This window comes from Nicotiana tomentosiformis, chromosome 12 (assembly GCF_000390325.3).
Source record: "Nicotiana tomentosiformis chromosome 12, ASM39032v3, whole genome shotgun sequence".
Taxonomy (NCBI): Eukaryota; Viridiplantae; Streptophyta; class Magnoliopsida; order Solanales; family Solanaceae; genus Nicotiana; species Nicotiana tomentosiformis.
The window spans coordinates 36,315,751-36,335,137 of NC_090823.1; the positions used below are offsets into that span (position 1 = coordinate 36,315,751).

The 19,387-nt window shown below is 40.5% G+C and overlaps 1 protein-coding gene across 1 annotated transcript; it reads right to left on the reverse strand.

The window, feature by feature from the left end:
* Window positions 1-13,672: 13,672 nt before the first annotated feature.
* Window positions 13,673-14,347, reverse strand: LOC138902479 (uncharacterized). The gene is made up of 2 exons (XM_070190347.1): window positions 14,058-14,347; window positions 13,673-13,943 (listed from the first exon to the last, which is right to left on the reverse strand). Exons 1-2 carry the CDS (start codon window positions 14,345-14,347, stop codon window positions 13,673-13,675), a joined length of 561 nt encoding a protein of 186 aa, XP_070046448.1.
* Window positions 14,348-19,387: the final 5,040 nt, after the last annotated feature.

The window sequence follows — 19,387 nt, forward strand, 5'->3', positions numbered from 1 at the left end:
GTAGGGCTTGATCCTATGATCCTGTTTCCCTAGGTATAACTATAAATAGCAGGCTATGCAGCCATTGTAAGGATACGAAATTCTTGGAAAAACTTATGATGTATTCCACTTTCACTCTCAATTAACTTTATTTGATCTTTTATTTTGTTCTCATTTATGTCCTCGGAGACGCTGTTCTCGGAGCTAGGCTTGTCACCTTCTTCAATTTTAATCGCTAAGTTTTACTTTTAATCTTGTTTATATATCATTTTTGGGTCAAATCAGTTTGATTGTCTATAAATCACGCAACAAATTCAACTGTACCATTTTACGAGAAATAGTTTGGCGCCTACCGTGGGGCTTAAACAGTTGCATAATTGCTTTGATCCTTGCGTTTGTTACTAACTTGTTTGATTTATTCTTAGCAAGAAATCGAAAATGTCAGCTAACGATGTCAACATCGCACACAACATTGAGGGACACGAAAATCTGTCTCAGCATAAGGATTCAATCAGCAACACCCGTAACGAAGGGGACGAGGCAACTCCGATTCGTGAAGGGCAGTACCCCCGGCATGTACGGGAGCGAACTCCCGATGATACGGAAGAGGAACACGTTACGGAAACAATGAGAGTCCTGAGAGAATAATAGAAAGCCATCATGGTTCACCTCTCAAGGTAGGATCGGGTGATGACGGAGTTGAAGCAAGCGTTGTCAGGCGCTTCCAACAATGAAAACGGAAGGAGCCCGACTCTTCCTGGCATTCCTGCAAATCAAACGACTCAAAGAGTTGATAACAACACCCCAAGGGGTGAGGTCATTTCCGACGGTGTCGGAGGGACGGGTAGCGGATCTGGTAACGATAATGGGAATGACCCCTTCAAAACTGAGCTTATGAGCTTTATGGGGGAAATGAACGAACGGATGGATCAAAACGCGAAGGAGTTTCATGCCAGATTAGATCAAATTCCGGACACCACCAGTTTTGAAAGGCCCAGATTCGAAAAAATACACTCAATTACATGTTAAACCGAGTGTAGCACGGGAGTTGATTCCGAAGAGGTTCAAGATGTTGGACATACCAAAATACCATGGGACTTCTGATCCGCAGGAGCACATCACAACCTACACTACAGCTGTAAAAGGGAACGATTTGGCTCAACATGAGATCGAATCGGTATTGCTGAACAAGTTTGGTGAAACCCTCACAAATGGGGCCTTGATATGGTATTCACTCGTATCCGAGCATTCAATTAACTCTTTTGAAATGCTTGCAGATTCATTCATTATGGCCCATACCGGGGCCAGAAAGGTCCAAGCCAGGAAGGAGGACATATTTAGGATCGTACAAGGTGAGTTTGAATTGCTGCGGTAATTCGTGATCAAATTTCAGAAAGAGAGGATGCTGCTACCTGTTGTACCAGATTAGTGGATAATAGAAGCGTTCACAAAGGGTTCGAATCCAAGGAGCTCTGACGCCTCCCGAAAGGGTTCATAACTGTTATTAGTTAAAAATAAGGATAGAAGACGATCTGCTCGGGTTCCCGACATCAACCACGGGATGGGACTAAGACAAGAACTAGGATAAGTTCAAAGGCAATTTCGATGCGGATCGACGATCTTCTAAAGGTCGTTTCCTGTCATATGAGAGGATCGAAGGGCGCGACAACAAAGGGTTCCCATCCTCAAATAGGTTCGCTCCGATAGAAGGACTGATCACGTCCGAAATAATAGGCCGCGTTACAACAAAAAGAGGTATCGAGGCCCTGAGATTCCACATATCCCAGGTTGTCGGATTACAATTTCAATATCAGCGTAGTGGAGTTGGTGTCAGCAATGAGGAATATCAAAGAAGCACGATTCCTAAGCCAATCAGATCCTATCCCAACCAGAGGGATCCTAACTTATGCTGCAAATATCATGGGACTCACGGCCACAGAACTGAGGACTGATGCATCTGCGTGAAGAGGTGGTGACGTTGTTGAAAAATGGCCCTCCTAGGGAGTTCTTGAGCGACCGGGCCAAGAATAATTATGGTGTATCCGAGACAATGTAGAGCCTTAAAAGACCACGGAAGACTCCCCCAGGTTCACTAGCAACATGATTTTCGGGGGGAATGGATTTAATTGCGTAACCTAGAGCTGTGCATAATTTGGTAAACACTGAATTACCATACCGAAACCGAAAATTTTGGTATTTGGTATTCAGTATGGTATTTAGTTTAATTTTTTTAAAAAAAACTAGTATTAGGTATGGTATTTGGCATTTTTAAATAAAATACCAAAATACCAATACCGTACCGATATATATATTATATTGCACAATACACATATTATTAATTATAATATAAACATAAAAAATCTAAAATTTTGCTTTCCTTTATTCTCGAAGTTCATCAATTAACTCTAAGCAAGTAACAAGACATTTCTAATGATCAAATTTATCCTTTATGTACAGTTTTTTCTCTCGAAGTTTTTTCGCGTGATCCCGTAAGTGTAGGTTTTGCTCTATTGCGTTCGCATTTGTTGTTTCACGATCGCGTAGTGGGTGATAGTGCTGGTAAGGCCAGGTTTAGTGTTCTTCACATTCACATCATATGGTTCGCGATCACGTAAGCGGAGGTCGTTGTGAATCATGTTCCATTTCTTCTTCCGCGTTTGTGTAGTACTTTTTTTGTGGGGCAGTGTCATTTCTTCTTCGCGATCACGTAGAGCATTTTTAAGACAGTCATTGTTTCTTCTTCGCGATCATATGTGGATTTTCGCGATCGCGATGTGCAAATACCTTGGCAGCAAATATTAATTACCAAATCAGGGGTTTTGTTCCATTTATCATCTTTTGAGCTAGAGACCTCAGATTTGAGCGATATTTGAGCGGTTCTTCGCGTATTGGATTGGGGTAAGTGTTCTTTACTCGAAATTAATTATATTTCATGATTTCATCTTTATTTTTATTATTAAATTAGTGGTTTGAGTTGGGGAAAAATGGGAATTTTGTGAAAATTTTTAAAAATGTAAAATGATGATTTGGAGGACGAATTGATATCGGAATTGGATAATTTTGGTGTGGTTGGAATCGTATCGGAACGGGTGTTCAAATTTTGTAAATTATATTGGGTTTCGAGGTGCGGGCCTGGGGTTGACTCTTTGTGTTGACTTTTTATTTTTTGTTAAAGATTGAAGCTTTATTAACCGGATTTGTTTCCTATCGTTTTTATTCATGAGATGAAGTTATTTTGGCTAGATTTGAGCCGTCCGGGGGTTATTTCACATGAGAATGTTATTTTAGAGTATTGGTCTAGCTTGTTTGAAGTAAGTATCTTGCCTAACTGTGTCGGGAAACTATCCCTTAGGGTTTGAATCATTTGTGCTAATTGTGTCATGTGAAGGTTGTGTACGCGAGGTTACGAGTACATACTCAGGCTTATTTATGGGAATTTGACCGTTTTAGGCTATTAGGTTCTTATGTCCATCAAAAATGAAGTTGTCTTATCGTGTTAAATCCTACACCTACTAAATACACCCTTGCGTACTTTATTTGAAGTTGATCGATTCATATTTTACCCTTGCTGCCAATAAATTCTTATGTGTTTTAATTGAAGTTATCACCTCTTTTATTGCCATGTTCTCTTTCCGTAATTTCTTAACTTTAATTGAAGTTATTGATGTCTTTTCCGTAATTGATTATCCTTAATTGAAGTTATTATTATTATATCTCCCGTAATCACTTAACCTTAATTGAAGTTTTGTTATCCCTTTCATTGTTGTCTTATCTTTATTTGGAATCATTGACTTAGGCTATCACTCTTATCGTGGATTTGTACTTATGTGGAATCATTGTGATACATTATCTCTTCCCTTGTTGAGATATTCTTATTGAAACTATTATTCCCTATTGTGTCTTTCATTGTGAGCTCGTTCTTTCGTTTCTTTATATTCTATAGTTCTTGTGTTGATTTATGTACCTTTCCACCGACATGATTTTTGATTTTCACCGAAGTTATGATTCAAGTCTCAATAAGCTTTACCTAGATTTACCTAGATTATCTAGCTAAATTTACCCGTATTGTTATACTATTCGGCTTATTTACCCCTACCTCTAGCAAACTTTTAAAAATACACTAAGTTAAATGTACTCGAATCTTCTCTACCTTTTTACCCCAAAACAATTGATAATATTGTACTGGACAAAGACATTTGACACCTTTATGTTCTAGTAATACCCATGACGCTCGTGTTATTGTTGTTGTTGTTCTTGTTGCACTCAGTGTTGTTGAGCCGCTGGCCATGCCTGGTTGTGGTATTGAAATTGTTTTGAGGAAAAGTTGTGGCATATGGGCACATGCGGTGAAAGACCTTATATTGAGTTGTTATGTTTTGGCACATGTGGTATTGTTGAGAGGATTGTTGGGATATTCGCATGCAAGTTGTCCATGCTTTTCTTACTATTGATATTTGCACATGAGGCATGACAAGGTGGGCTATATATATGTGGTTTTGAGCATGTGACGAGACAAGATGAGAATATTATTATGTGCGTGTGGCAAGAAAAGGTAGGAATTTACTTTATTGCTGCGCACGTGGCGAGACAAGGTGGGCTATGTCGGGGATGATTTGTGATGACTTGTGATGGCCTGAGGGCATTGTTATTGATGATATTTGTGTAGTGGTTTACCTACCTAGTGTGAGTTATGCATTTTACGTCTTGTTGTGTTGTTTCCTATATGCCATTTATTGTCTAAACTCTTACATGTTGACTCGAGTTGTGATAGAACACTTGCACAAGCATACACGTAATTAATCACTTATATCGGTTTGAGAAAATGAACCCTAATATATATTGACCATTTACATATATTTTCGTATACTTGCCTTCTGTGTGAAAGTTATTCTTCTGGCACATGAGTTGTCTGTGCGGTCAAGGTCATTATTATTGTTGCCATATGAGTTGTCCCTGTGGATATGAGATATTATCACTCTCTTGGCACGTGAGTCGTCCGTGCGGTTATGAATTGTAATGTAGGCACAAGATGCCAAGTGATTAGGGTTCATGAGTTGGGACCTGTGAAATGTGACTATGAGGTGAAGTACTTCGGGAAAGTCCTTGAACAAATCTTGTGAGAAAGTGGTTGATCTTATTAAGTGTTAATTCTTTTTCCTTACTTGGTTTCATCAGACTTAAACTGTATTCAGCTTACTCCACGATGTTATTACCTGTTGTGTCTCGTTGCTAATTACTGCTTTTACTTTCCTATTACAAGCATTGTTTCATTATTGTTATCATGCTTAACTTTATATTGATATTGTTCCCTATTAGTTTCACATTCATACTTGTACAGGTTATTAAGTCTAGTAGGTGTCTTAATTGTCCTTCGTCACTACTTCACCGAGGTTAGTCTTGATACTTACTAAGTACCGCCGTGGTGTACTCATGCTATGCTTCCTGCACATTTTTGTGCAGATCCGGGTACTTCGGAGTTGTTGATCACTAGCTAGTTGATCGGGCATTGTTGTGGAGACTCAAGGTATACCTGCTTTCACGTTCGCAGGCCTCGGAGTCACCTTCCGAAATTTTACTTTGTACAGTTTATTCCTATTTAGGAACAGTTGTACTTAGAGGTTTTCTAGTAAACTCAGCAGAGCTTATAACTTGTACTACCAGTTTTGGGATTGTAAGCTTTGTGTAGAAATTTCTATTTCATTTTTAACAGTTATTGGTTGAATTATGCTATTAATTCAGTAAGTGTTAGGCTTACCTAGTCTTAGAGACTAGGTACCGTCACGACATCCTACAGAGAGAAATTGAGGTCGTGACAAGTTGGTATCAGAGCTCTAGGCTCATAGGTGCTACGAGTAATAAGCGAGTTTAGTAGAGTCTCATGGATCGGTACAGAGAAGTCTGCACTTATTTTCGGGAGGCTACAAAATTATTAGGACAGTTTCACTTCTTTTATTCATATCGTGCGAGTTTATTGATCTCAGAGTTTGAGCCTTTGTCATTCTATTCTCTCACAGATGGTGAGAACACGAGCTGCAGTTACTGATGACGCGACCCTAGGGCCGGTGTTGCTAGAGGCCTGGGTAGAGGCAGAGGCAAAGTTTGAGGAGGAGCACATGCCGTAACTAGAGCACCTGTTAAAGCAGCAGTTGAGGAGCCACTAATAGCTCCGTTTGGGGGACATGTACCGGAGGCACCTGTTGTTACCCTGGGACTTCAGGAGACGTTAGCATAGTTCCTGAGCATGTTTGGCACATTGGCTTAGGCGGGGTTGATTCTGGTTACACCAGCCACTTCATAGACCGGGGGAGGAGCTCAAACTCTCGCCGCCCGTACTTTAGAGCAGTGAGTCCATGTTGGTCAGGTTCCAATTGTCATTCCTGTTACACCCTATTTTGCACAAGATAAAATAAACTACAACTTATAGTACTCTACAAGGTTAATTAAAGTTTAGAGTCGCCATCCAGCATTTAAGGTATTCTAGGACACTTATACTACACTAAATTATGATCTGCGAAACCATTGAGATTCTAGATAAGGGTTCAAGTTACTTTGAGGGGAAAGTGTTAGGCATCCCTCAAGATCCACAAAATTTGGTACATGCGGACTCAGTCAAATAAATTAGGGAAAGTTCAAAAGAATGATTAACAAATACTCACAACTATTACAAAGAATAAAAAAATGATCAACGTTTACTAGAATAAACAGTAATGATATTAAATATGTAATGAATTATGTGCGGATGAATTATGCAAGTATTTTTTGTTGTTTTTGAAATGAAATGATTAAGATATATTGACTCGTATGAAATATATATAAAGTGGACAAGGGAATCGTATTCCAAAAGATAAGCTAAGTATAAAGTGAGTTCTAGGTAAGAATAGCAAAATATTTGACAAAATATATTCGCAACAAAATGTAGTATGTGAAGGTATAAAAAGGATATTAAAGAATGGTATTTTAATATTATCACGACCCAAAACTCAACTTGTCGTGATGGTGCTTATCATGGTACTAGGCAAGCCGACTACTCAGACAATTCCCACACTCTAAAACAGGTTTAAATAAATAAAAATCTCATAACTTATAAAGCCATCGCAACTCAATACAGAAGTTTCCAAAACCAGGGTGTCACTGAGTACATGAGCGTCTATACAATACAAGTCTGAAATACTGTCTAAGAAAACTAAAGCAAAATAAATAAGACTGAGGGATATGGGAGGATATTCAAGGTCTGCGAACGCCAGGGCAGCTACCTCGAATATCTGCGAATGACAGTAAACTCTGAGCATCAGCAACCACCATGTCCGGATACACCAGGAGCTGCACACGAAGTGCAGGGTGTAGCGTGAGTACAACCAACTCAGCAAGTAACAAGTCTAACTATTGGGTTGAAAGCAGTGACGAGCTGCACAGTTACAGTTTAATTACAAAATTTCAGTACAGAAATGTAGGCGTGCTTCCAAGTTAAACAGTTGTAGCCCAAACAGGTAAAATATGTCAAGTTCAATTGAAACAAGATATGGTACGTCTCAATATCTACATGTCAGTTATGTGCCAACTGAAGTATAGATAGTGATGAAATCATATGCATACTCTCAGAGTATCAATCACTCAGTCCTTCCATTCACTCCATTCTCACAGTCACTCATTCCTCACAATCACTCCATCCTCACAGTCACTAAGTCCTCCCAATCGCTCGGCACTCGCACTCGCACTTAGTAGGTACCTGCGCTCACTGTGGATGTGCAGACTATGAAGGGGCAATTCCAATCCAAGCGCTATAATAAACCAATCATGGCATGAATCAAATAAACATGATGCGGCGTACAGCCTGATCCCATAAATATCCTCACAATCAGGCCCTCAACCTCACTCAATCATCAATCTCTCTAGTCTCTCAGGCTCACAAGAATCATGATAATCAGCCCAAACAATGATGATAAAATGTATCGATAAAGAACAACAGAGACTGAGATATAATACACAAATAATAAATGTGACTGAGTACAAAATGGAAAATTAAACAAATAATTCCACATGTAACACGGCCTCTGTGGGTCCCAACAGTACCAACACGTAGCCTAAGCATAATTTCTAATATGACTGGCAGCTCAACTTCTCTAACACATGGTGAAAATACGGGTAATGACAAGATTATTCAACTATACAGTTCCTTGGAATTAACCAAGTCATAATTCCTACGGTGCATGCCCACACGTCCATCACCTAGCATGTGCCACTTCAACACCAATCACATAACATGTAGTTCGGGGTTTCATACTCTCATAACCAAGTTTAGAAGTGTTACTTACCTCAAACCGTGAAAATCCATACTCCAATAAGCCCCTGCCTCGAGAATCGGCCTCCGAGTGCCTCGAATCTAGCCACAAACAATTCGATACAATCAACACAAGCTAAAGTAATCAATTCCATAAGAAAATACTAAATTCTTAATCAAAAGTCAAAACGTCAACTCAAAAGACGACCCTCGAGCCCACGTCTCGGAATCCACCAAAAGTTACATAATTCAGAATGCCATTCAACCACGAGTCTAACCATACCAAATTTACCAAATTTCGATACCAAATCACCACTCAAATCCTCAAATTAAACTCTCCAAATCCCTAGCCTCAAACTGCCAAATTCCACCTCAAAAAACATACAAGCTAGGTGGGAAATTCAATGGGGAAACAATATTATTGAATAAAAATGATCACAAGTGACTTACCTCAAGAAACCCCTCGAAAATCCTCTCAAAAATTGCCTTAGACCGAGTTTGCAAAGTCCAAAATGAGAAAAATCACGAAACCCTCGAATTTAACATTCTGCCAAGCTGCTTTCGCTTCTGCGAATCAATTAACCGCACCTAAGGTTCCAATTTTGCGGTAATTCTTCCACTTATGTGGACCTGCCTCACCAGGCCCCCTTTCGCTTCTGCGATGCTTCGTCCGCATCTGCGAACTTGCAGGTACGGAAATCCTCTTCGCACCTGCGCAACTCCCCCAGCTGGCCAATCTCCGCTTTTGCGCCCAATGCGCCGCATCTGCGACCACGCAGGTGTGGAAAATAACCTCGCACCTGCGACCATTGCCCACTTCGTTCCAGGCCACTTACGCGATTTCCTGCTCGCTTCTGCGAGCTCGTACCTGTAATCAAAACTCTGCAAGTGCTATCGCACCAGGTCTGGTGCACATTAGTTGTCTTCCAAATTCCAAACTTGATCCGTTAACCATCAGAAATCCACCCGATGCCCCCGGGACCTCAATCAAACACACCAACACATCCTAAAACGTGATACAAACTTAGTTGAGACCTCAAATCACATCAGACAACATCAAAAACACGAATCGCACCCCAATTCAAGCCTAATGAAAACTAAGAAATTCCAACTTCTACAATTGATGCCGAAACCTATCAAATCAAGTTCGATTTAACTCAAAATTTGCACACAAGTCATAATTGACACAACGGACATGCTCCAACTCTCGGAACCAAAATCCGAGCCCGGTAACCAAAAAGTCAACTCTCGGTCAAACTTCTAAACTTCCAAAGCTTTTAATTTCCCAACTTTTGCCATTTCAAGCCTAATTCAACTATGGACCTCCAAATAAGTATCCGGACACACTCCTAAGTCCAGAATCACCCAACAGAGCTATTGGAACCATCAAAACTCTATTTCGGAGCCATTTATACATAAGTCAACATCCAGTGAACTTTTTCAACTTAAGCTTCCAACCTTGAGACTAAGTGTCTCGTCTCATTCCGAAACATCCCTGGAACCGAACCAACTATCCCGACAAGTCACATAGGAACTAATAAGCAGTAAATGAGCAGCAAATGGGGGAACGGGGCTACGACACTTAAAATGACCTGCCGGGTCGTTACATCATCCCCCTGTTAATCAAACGTTCGTCCTCGAACATATCTAGAAATGTACCTGGAGTCTCAAATAGGCATTGATATCTACTTTGCATCTCCCGCTCGATCTCCCAAGTAGCCTCCTCAACTGGCTGATCTCTCCACTAGACCTTCACTAAAGCTTTGTCCTTTGATCTCAACTTTCGAACTTGCCGATCCAAAATGGCCACCGGCTCCACATCATAAGTCAAATAACCAACCAACTGAACCGTGCTGAAATCTAAAACCTGAGACGGATCGTCGACATACTTCCAGAGCATAGAAACATGAAATACTAAATGAACACTCAATAGACTAGGCGGTAAGGCAAGCGGTAAGACACCTCTCAAATCTTCTGAAACACCTCAAATGGCCCAATATACCGAGGGCTCAACTTGCCCTTCTTCCCGAACCTCATAACACCCTTCATGGGTGAAAACTTGAGCAATACCTTCTCCATAACCATTTAAGCAACATTGCAAACTTTGTGATCGGCGTAACTCTTCTGTCTAGACTGCGTCGTGCGAAGCTGATCCTGAATCAATTTAACCTTGTCCAAAGTATCCTGAACCAAGTCAGTACCCAATAGCCTAGCCTCACCCGACTCAAAACAACCCACTGGAGATCGACACCATCTCTCATACAAAGCCTCATATGGAGCCATCTGAATTCTTGACTAGTAATTGTTGTTGTAGGCAAACTCTACGAGCGGCAGGAACTAATCCCAAGAACCCCCAAAATCTATGACACAAGCGCGTAGCATATCCTCCAATATTTGAATAATGTGTTCAGACTGTCCGTCCATCTGAGGGTGGTTTGCTGTACTCAACTCGACCTAGGTGCCCAACTCTCACTGCACTACTCTCCAAAACTGAGATGTGAACTGCGTGCCCCGATCTGAAATGATGGACATCGGCATACCGTGAAGGCGAACAATCTCGCGGATGTAGATCTCAACCAACTGCTCTGAAGAATAAGTAGTCCAATTGTAATGAAGTGCGCGAACTTGGTCAACCGATCCACAATCACCCAAATAGCATCAAACTTCCTCGAAGTCTGTGGGAGACCAACTACAAAATCCATGGTGATACGCTCCCATTTCCACTTCGGAATCTCAAGCCTCTGAAGCAATCCGCCCGGTCTCTGATGCTCATACTTCACCTGCTGACAATTTAGGCACCGAGCTACAAACCCCACTATATCTATCTTCATCCTCCTCCACCAATAGTGCTGCCTCAAGTCCTGGTACATCTTCGCGGCACCCGGATGAATGGAATACTGTGAATTGTGGGCCTCCCCAAGAATCAACTCACGTAACCCATCTACATTTGGCACACAAATCTGACCCTTGATCCTCAACACCTCATCATCCCTAATAGTAACATCCCTGGCATCACCGTACTGAACCGTGTCCTTAAGGACAAGCAAATGGGGATCATCATACTGGCGCTCTCTGATGTGATCATATAAGGAAGACCGAGAAACCACACAAGCTAGAACCCGACTAGGCTCCGAAACATCTAATCTCATAAACTGGTTGGCCAAGGCCTGAACATCAACTGCAAGCGGTCTCTCACCAACAGGAATGAATGCAAGGCTACCCATACTCATCGCCTTTCTACTCAAGGCATCGGCCACCACATTGGCCTTCCCGGGATGATACAAAATGGTGATATCATAGTCCTTTAGCAGCTCCAACCATCTCTGCTACCTCAAATTTAGATCCTTTTGTTTGAACAAGTGCTAGAGACCCCGATGATCCGCAAATACCTCACAAGACACACCGTATATATAATGCCTCCACATCTTCAATGCATGAATGATGGAAGCCAACTCCAAATCATGAACATGGTAGTTCTTCTCATGAGGCTTCAACTGACGCGAAACATAAGCAATCACTCTACTATTCTACATCAAGACACACCTAATACCAATCCGAGAAGCATCACAATACACTGTATAAGAGCCAGAAGCTGAAGGAAAAACTAGAACTGGAGTTGTGGTCAAGGCAATGTTGAGCTTCTAAAAACTCTCCTCACAGTCATTCGACCACCTGATTGGAGCACCCTTCTGGGTCAATTTGGTTTAAAGGCGCTGAAATAGACGAGAAACCCTCCACGAAGTGACGATAATAACCGGCCAAGCCGAGAAATCTTCGAATCACTGTAGCTGAGGACGGTCTGAGCCAACTCTGAACCGCCTCTATCTTTATTGGATCCACCTTAATCCCCTCACTGGACACCGCGTGCCCCAAGAAAGCCACCAAACTAATCCAAAACTCACACTTAGAGAACTTGGCGTAAAGTTTCTCCTCCCTCAGCCGCTGTAGTACAATCCTCAAATGCTGGGCATGCTCCTCCTGGTTATGCGAGTACACCAGAATATCATCAATGAATACTATGACAAACGAGTTGAGATATGGCTGAAATACACTGTTCATCAAATGCATGAATTATGCTAGGGCGTTAGTCAGCCCAAAAGACATCACAAGGAACTCATAGTGACCATAACGGGTCCTGAATGCAGTCTTTAGTATATCCGAGTCCTGAATCTTCAACTGGTAGTACCCAGACCTCAAATAAATCTTAAAGAACACCCTTACTCCCTGAAGCTGGTCAAATAGATCTTCAATATGCGGCAAAGGATACTTGTTCTTGATTGTAACTTTGTTCAACTGCCTATAGTTGATGCACATCCGCATAGTACCATCCTTCATCTTCACAAACAAAACCGGTGCACCCCAAGGCAACACACTAGGCCTAATAAACCCGTTATCAAGAAGTTCCTGAAGCTGCTCTTTCAATTCCTTCAACTCAGCTAGTGCCATACGATACAGAGGAATAGAAATGGGTTGAGTGCCCGACACTAAGTCAATACCAATGTCAATATCCCTGCCGGGCGGCATGACCGACAGGTCTGTAGGAAACATATTCGGAAAGTCTCGCACCACCGGAACAAAATCAATAGTAGGAGTATCAGCACCAACATCCCTCACAAAGTCCAAATACGACAGACACTCCTTCCCAACCATCCGTTGAGCCTTCAAATAAGAAATTATCCTACTGCGAACATAATCTAGAGAACCTCTCCACTCGATCCTTGGCAACCCCAACATCGCCAATGTCACGGTCTTAGTGTGACAATCCAGAATAGAATGACATGGACACAACCAATCCATACCCAAGATCACGTCAAAATCGACCATACTAAGCAATAAGAGATCATCTCTGGTCTCCAAACCCCCAAAAGTCACCACACACGACCGATATACACGGTCCACAATAATAGTATTGCCCACCGGCGTAGAGACATGAACAGATGAAACTAAGGACTCATGGGGCATATCCAGATTATGAGCAAAATATGATGATACATACGAACAAGTGGAACCAGGGTCAAATAATACAGAAGCATCCTTGTGGCATACTGAGACAATAACTGTGATCACTATGTTTGAGGCAACAATATCTGGTCTGGCATGAATAACATAGAATCGGGCCTGACCACCACCTGATCGGCCTCCCCCTCTAGGGCGACCTCTTGTTGCCTGGGCCCCACCCCGAGCTGGCTGGGCGGTTGGTGAAGTAACTGGTGCTAAAGTTGTGGCCTGACTCCTCTGCTACACTGGACCTCCCGAGCGACGAGGACACTATCTCCACGTATGCCCAAATTTCTCCCACTTGAAGCAACTCCCCGGTAGTGGTGGTGGGGACTGAATCGGGCCCCGAGTACCAGAGTAATTGCTAGAAGGACCTGGCATAGATCAACCCTGAACCGATGGAGAACGGGATGAACTCTAAGCTGGAAGAGAAATGTGATATGATTGACCCAGACGGGCACTGTATGAACCATGGCCGGATGATGCGCCACGATGAACTGGGCGAGCCATCTGAGCTGGCCTATAAGGACAACCCCTACTGTGTTGGAAATGACCCCCAGAAGGAACATCGCTGAAACCACCCAAATCATGAGGCCTCTTAGCCTCCCTCTCCTTACGCTTATGACTACTGACCATCTCTAGCCGCCGAGAAATATCAACCACCTCATTGAACCGAGCACTAGATACACTATCCCGAGTCATAACAAAGCGCAACTGATAGTGGAGACCATCAACGAACCTCCTAATCCTCTCCCTCTCAGTGGGAACCAATCAAACTGCGTGACAAGCCAACTCTAAAAACCTCATCTCATACTGGGTCACAGACAGGCCATCCTGACATAGCTGCTCGAACTGCCTATGCAGCTCCTCCCTACGGGTCTGTGGCACAAACTTCTTCAAGAAGAGGACAGAGAACTCATGGCATGAAAGTGGTGGAGCATCAACTGAACTACTCTTCTCATAGGCCTCCCACCATTTGAAGGTAGTCTTAGTAAACTGAAAAGTAGTGAAGGAGACCCCACTGGTCTCCAATACGAAGAATCTACTAGCACTTATCCAAGAAGTCCTAGGCATCCTATGACTCAGCCTCATTGAATGATGGAGGTCGGAGTCTCCCAAATCTCTCAAGTCTCTTCTGCTCATCATCACTCATAATAGGACGCACCTGGGTTTGAGCAACTACAACCGGCTAGACTGGTAGTACCCCCGGTATCTGAAGTCCCTGCATCACCTGCTCTAGAGTACGGGCGGCGGGAGTCTGAGTACCTCTCCTGACCTGAGAAGTGGCTGGCATGGTCTGAACATATGCCTGAGCAAGGCTAGTGCAAACAGTCGATATTTGGGCCAAAGTCTCCTAAAGAACTGGAATCACAATGGGCATAGCTAGTGCCTGAGTTGGCTCCACTGACTCAATCACATCTGCAACCTACTCCTAATCTGGAGCGACTAGTAGATTGGGTTTGGGTACACATGAGAAAGGAAATATTTCCAAATAAAAGAAAGACCAAGTTACATCCACGTGGAGATAGACTAGTCCAAGTCTTGGAAAGAATCAATGATAATGCATATAAGATCGACTTGCTAGGTGAGTATCAAGTAAGTGCCATTTTAATGTATCTAATCTTTCTCCCTTTGATGTAGGTGAAGATTCGAGGATGAATTCTTTTGAAGATCGGGAGAATGATACGAGCACGCTCGACGAAATTGCAATCAAGGATCTATATTTACTATATGGACCAATCACGAGAGCTAAAGCTAGAAAAGCTCAAGAAGTAATGCATGGGTTGGTAAAGAAGCTACTTTATATGAGATCAGAAGTCACAGGTGTGGATGAGAATCCAAAATTTATGCACGTATCTCAAGTGAGCCTAAATGGAGATAATCATGAATCCTAATCAAAATGGTGATGAATTAACTTGTGATTGACTAATTAGCCTCTCTCTTAATAATATATTTTGTAGTACTTTATTTTTAGAATATGTTACTTCGAGTGTGTTTTTATTTTATTTTGTTGGCTTGCAACATTTGGTGAATACTTTGGGAGAATTGGAGCAAAGGCGTGATACTTCATGCTATCCAACATTCACAAAACTGTCCGAACAATGGTCCAACTTCAAATATTAATCTGTTCAAGTATAGATCAAGCTGGGCTACAAACTTCATCATGATTAAAGATATTTAATTCTAGATTCTAATGAGCTAAACCGTTCTTAATTTGGAGCTTCCTACATCAAGTTATGGCCATATAAGCTACAGCTATACAAATCTGGACAGAATCATATTAGTCAACTTCAAAATTAGTTGTGGAATAACATAAGATGAATTTAGCTGTGAAACATACCAATAGTTGTAGCCTAATATGTCTTCAGTTCAGAGAGTCATGAATTGTACAATTTTAACACTCCTAGACAAAATTATAGACTTTCTACCAAGACTGCACCAATATGCCGAGATTTCGCAATACAAGAGATTCAATCATTCATATTTGGTGGAAAATATTGAAATGAATTGTTCTTGTGAACTCATTTAAAAGGTGAAGCAAGTAGTTAGATGGTATGACTATGTTTGTAGGCCTCCATAAGATTTCTTGGATGACTTTAAGGCCTCCATTATTGAAGATTGCATGTAGCCACCATTGAAGACCATTTTAGTATTTGTTTTCATACTTGTAGTTTGCTAAAGAGTAGTTAAAATGGCTTTATAAATAGCCATCACTCTTTCATTGTAAGATCATCATATCTTTGAGTGTTATATAAATATATTCATCTCTTTGAGGGTTTAGGAAAGTTCTCCTTAAGTTCTACCAAGAACTTGTCTTTGATTGCTTCAAGGATAGTTTCTCCTTGTAAGTTATCTTCTATCTTAGGTGATAGATTAGGTTAATTGATTATTTCTCTTGAGGTTGTGGATTTAATATATCCATGGTTGCTTGCGCTTTTAATCTTGGGGTCTAATCTCCTTGTAAGCTTCGTAATTTTATCTTTCAATTCCATACTAATTCATATTATCCTTCGTCACTTCCTACCATATTTACATCATATATCTTTTGATCTTGGGTTCTGCATCATTTGGTATTAGAGCCTAGTTGATTATATTATCTTATATTTGTTCAAGGTTTGAGCTCTTCATTTGAAAAAAAAAAGTCCAAAAATACTATAATCTAGAGTAGTCTTTTATTTCTGGATTTTATTGTCATCTATTCTTCTATTTCAATAAGTAGTATTTTACTTAAATACTACCTATTGTGATCATTTTGTCCTCTCTGAATCAAATTATTTTAGTCGTGTAGCTCAAGTTATGATTAAATCCATATAGTCAATCCTATTTATTCAGTTATTCTTGCTGAATTTTGTTGTTCCCTTAGTTTTTTTCAGCATCATTGTTTCTTCTCTTGTCAACACGTGAGCTCTTTTTATTAAAATTTTATAATAGAAACTTTCTTTTGAAGTCATCCATATTTAGTTACTTGGAAAAACTACAAAGGAAAACTCTATAGTAGTAAAAGGCTTGAGTGGAGAGATTAAAAAAAAAAAAACCAAAATTATTGAGGGACAAACACGAGGGTTGTGTGACATTGAACAAGTATAAGCACGTGAGGGAGTGTTGTGAGGACCTAACTTTTTTTTATTTGTATAAACATGTCACACGCAGGTAATGATGGTGAAAACACAAGAAGTATAAATGCCAATCCAGATATATTGGTTTCCCTTCAAGCAACGCAACAAGAATTTTCAAAGATGAGTATGAGATTAGATAATATGCAAGAGTGGCTAGAAGAAAATAAAAAATAAAAAAGAAGAGTCCTAGTGAACGAAAAGAGGCAAGAACAACCACGCGCACAACTACGGGTTGGTGAAGAACACTTTGATGACATTGAAGAATATAGTGATAATGACTATGTTGATATGGGAAGACATGGTCAAAGAGGGGATAGAAGAGGAGGAAGACCACAAAGGGGACTTAGGAATGAAGAAGAAGTTGATAGGAATTTGGGTAGTATTAAGATGAACATCCCTTCCTTTCAAGGGATGAGTGATCCAGATGCCTATATAGACTGTGAAAGAAAGGTTGAGAAGGTGTTTGATTGCCATAATTACTCAGAGGAGAAGAAGGTAAAATTGGCAATTACCAAATTCACCGATTATGCTTCAGCATGGTGCGATAACATAGTGGTGAATAGAAGGAAAATTTTGGAGAGACCAATATCTACTTGGGAAGAGATGAAGGCTATTATGAGGAAACGATTTGTTCCTTCACACTACTATAGAGATCTTCATAGGAAAGTAATTCATGATGGTTACAAGAATAGATATTTATTTGAAAAGGATGGAAGAAATATGGCACTTTCACCTTTAAAACCAAAGCAAGTTTTTGAAGATCAAATGAAGTTAAGAGATTCTCATGTGAGTAAGGAAAGATGTGAGTAAGGAAAGAGAAAAAAAGAGAGAATAAGAAAGAAAAAAATAATAATAAAATAAATGAGAGACAAAAAAAGATTATTTTGTGAAAATTGTTTGACCCAGTGAGCAAGAAAAAAAGAGGGGAGAGAAAATGAAAAACATTAGTGGGAAAAAAGAAGATTAGGTAAAAGAGAGCAAAATAAGCCTACATGCAAAATCCAGAGAGTGTATGAGTGCTTACAAATCATGGTCGCACCTTGTGGTTCTTTTGTATAAGGGATCTTATTTGAGCGCTAATGAACTAACCACTCCTTTTCCTAGTGTTGCTTCTTCTCTTTTGCAGAAATTTAAGGATATCATTCCTGAGGATGTTCCAAATGTATTGCCAGCAATTAGAGGAATTGAATATCAAATTGATCTCATCCGGGGAGCATCTATTCCAAATAGGCCGGCTTATCAAAGCAACCCCGAGGAGTCAAAAGAGTTGCAGAGGCAATTACAGGAGCTTTTAGCAAAGGGACGCATCCGTAAAAGTATGAGTCTATGTGCAGTACCAGTGCTTTTAGTGCCAAAGAAGGATGGAACTTGGCGAATGTGGGTTAATTGTCGCGCCGTTAACAAGATAACGGTAAAGTATCGTCATTCCATACCTAGACTAGATGATATGCTTGATGAATTACATGGTTCATGCATATTCTCTAAAATTGATCTTAAATGTGGATATCACCAAATTCGTATGAAACTTGGTGACGAATGGAAGACTGCATTTAAAACTAAACATGGTTTGTATGAATGGATGGTGATTCCTTTTGGATTAACTAATGCACCTAGCACTTTCATGCGTTTAATGAATCATGTTTTACGTTCTTATATTGGAAAGATTGTTGTGGTTTATTTTGATGACATCTTTATTTATAGTAAATGTCTTGATGAACATGTAAAGCATTTAAAATGTGTTTTGGAAGTGCTTAGAAAAGAAAGATTATATGCTAACTTGAAAAAGTGCACATTTTGTATAGATAAGGTAATCTTTCTTGGGTTTGTTGTCAATAGTAATGGAATTGAGGTAGATGAGGAAAAGGTGAAGGCTATCAAGGATTGGCCAACGCCAAAATCTGTGACCGAGGTGCGAAGCTTTCATGGTTTAGCTAGTTTTTATATCGAAGGTTTGTTAGGGACTTTAGCTCTGTTGCAGCACCATTGACTGAGGTCATAAAGAAAGATAGGGGTTTTACGTGGAGGAAGGAACAAGAGAATGCCTTTAATTTGTGAAAGAAAAACTTTGTTCTGCTCAATTATTGCAATTGCCAGATTTTAACAAAGCATTTAAGGTTGAGTGTGATGCATCAGGAATCGGGATAAGTGCTGTGCTAATTTAGGATCAAAAGCCAATTGAATTCCTTAGTGAAAAACTTGGAGGAGCTACATTTAATTATTCAACATATGATAAGGAGCTTTATGCATTGGTGAGGTCGTTGGAGACATGGCAACACTACCTTTGGCTTAAGGAGTTTGTTCTTCGGACAGACCATGAATCTTTGAGGTATTTGAAAGGCCAAGGAAAGCTCAACCGAAGGCATACCAAGTGGGTTGAATTTATAAAAATATTTCCTTATGTGATTCAATACAAGCAAGGCTTTTCTACGTGTGAAGTTGTGTATGGTTTTAATCCTTTGACACCATTAGATTTCGTTCCTTTACCTGTAAAAGAGCTGGTTAGCTTAGATGGTAA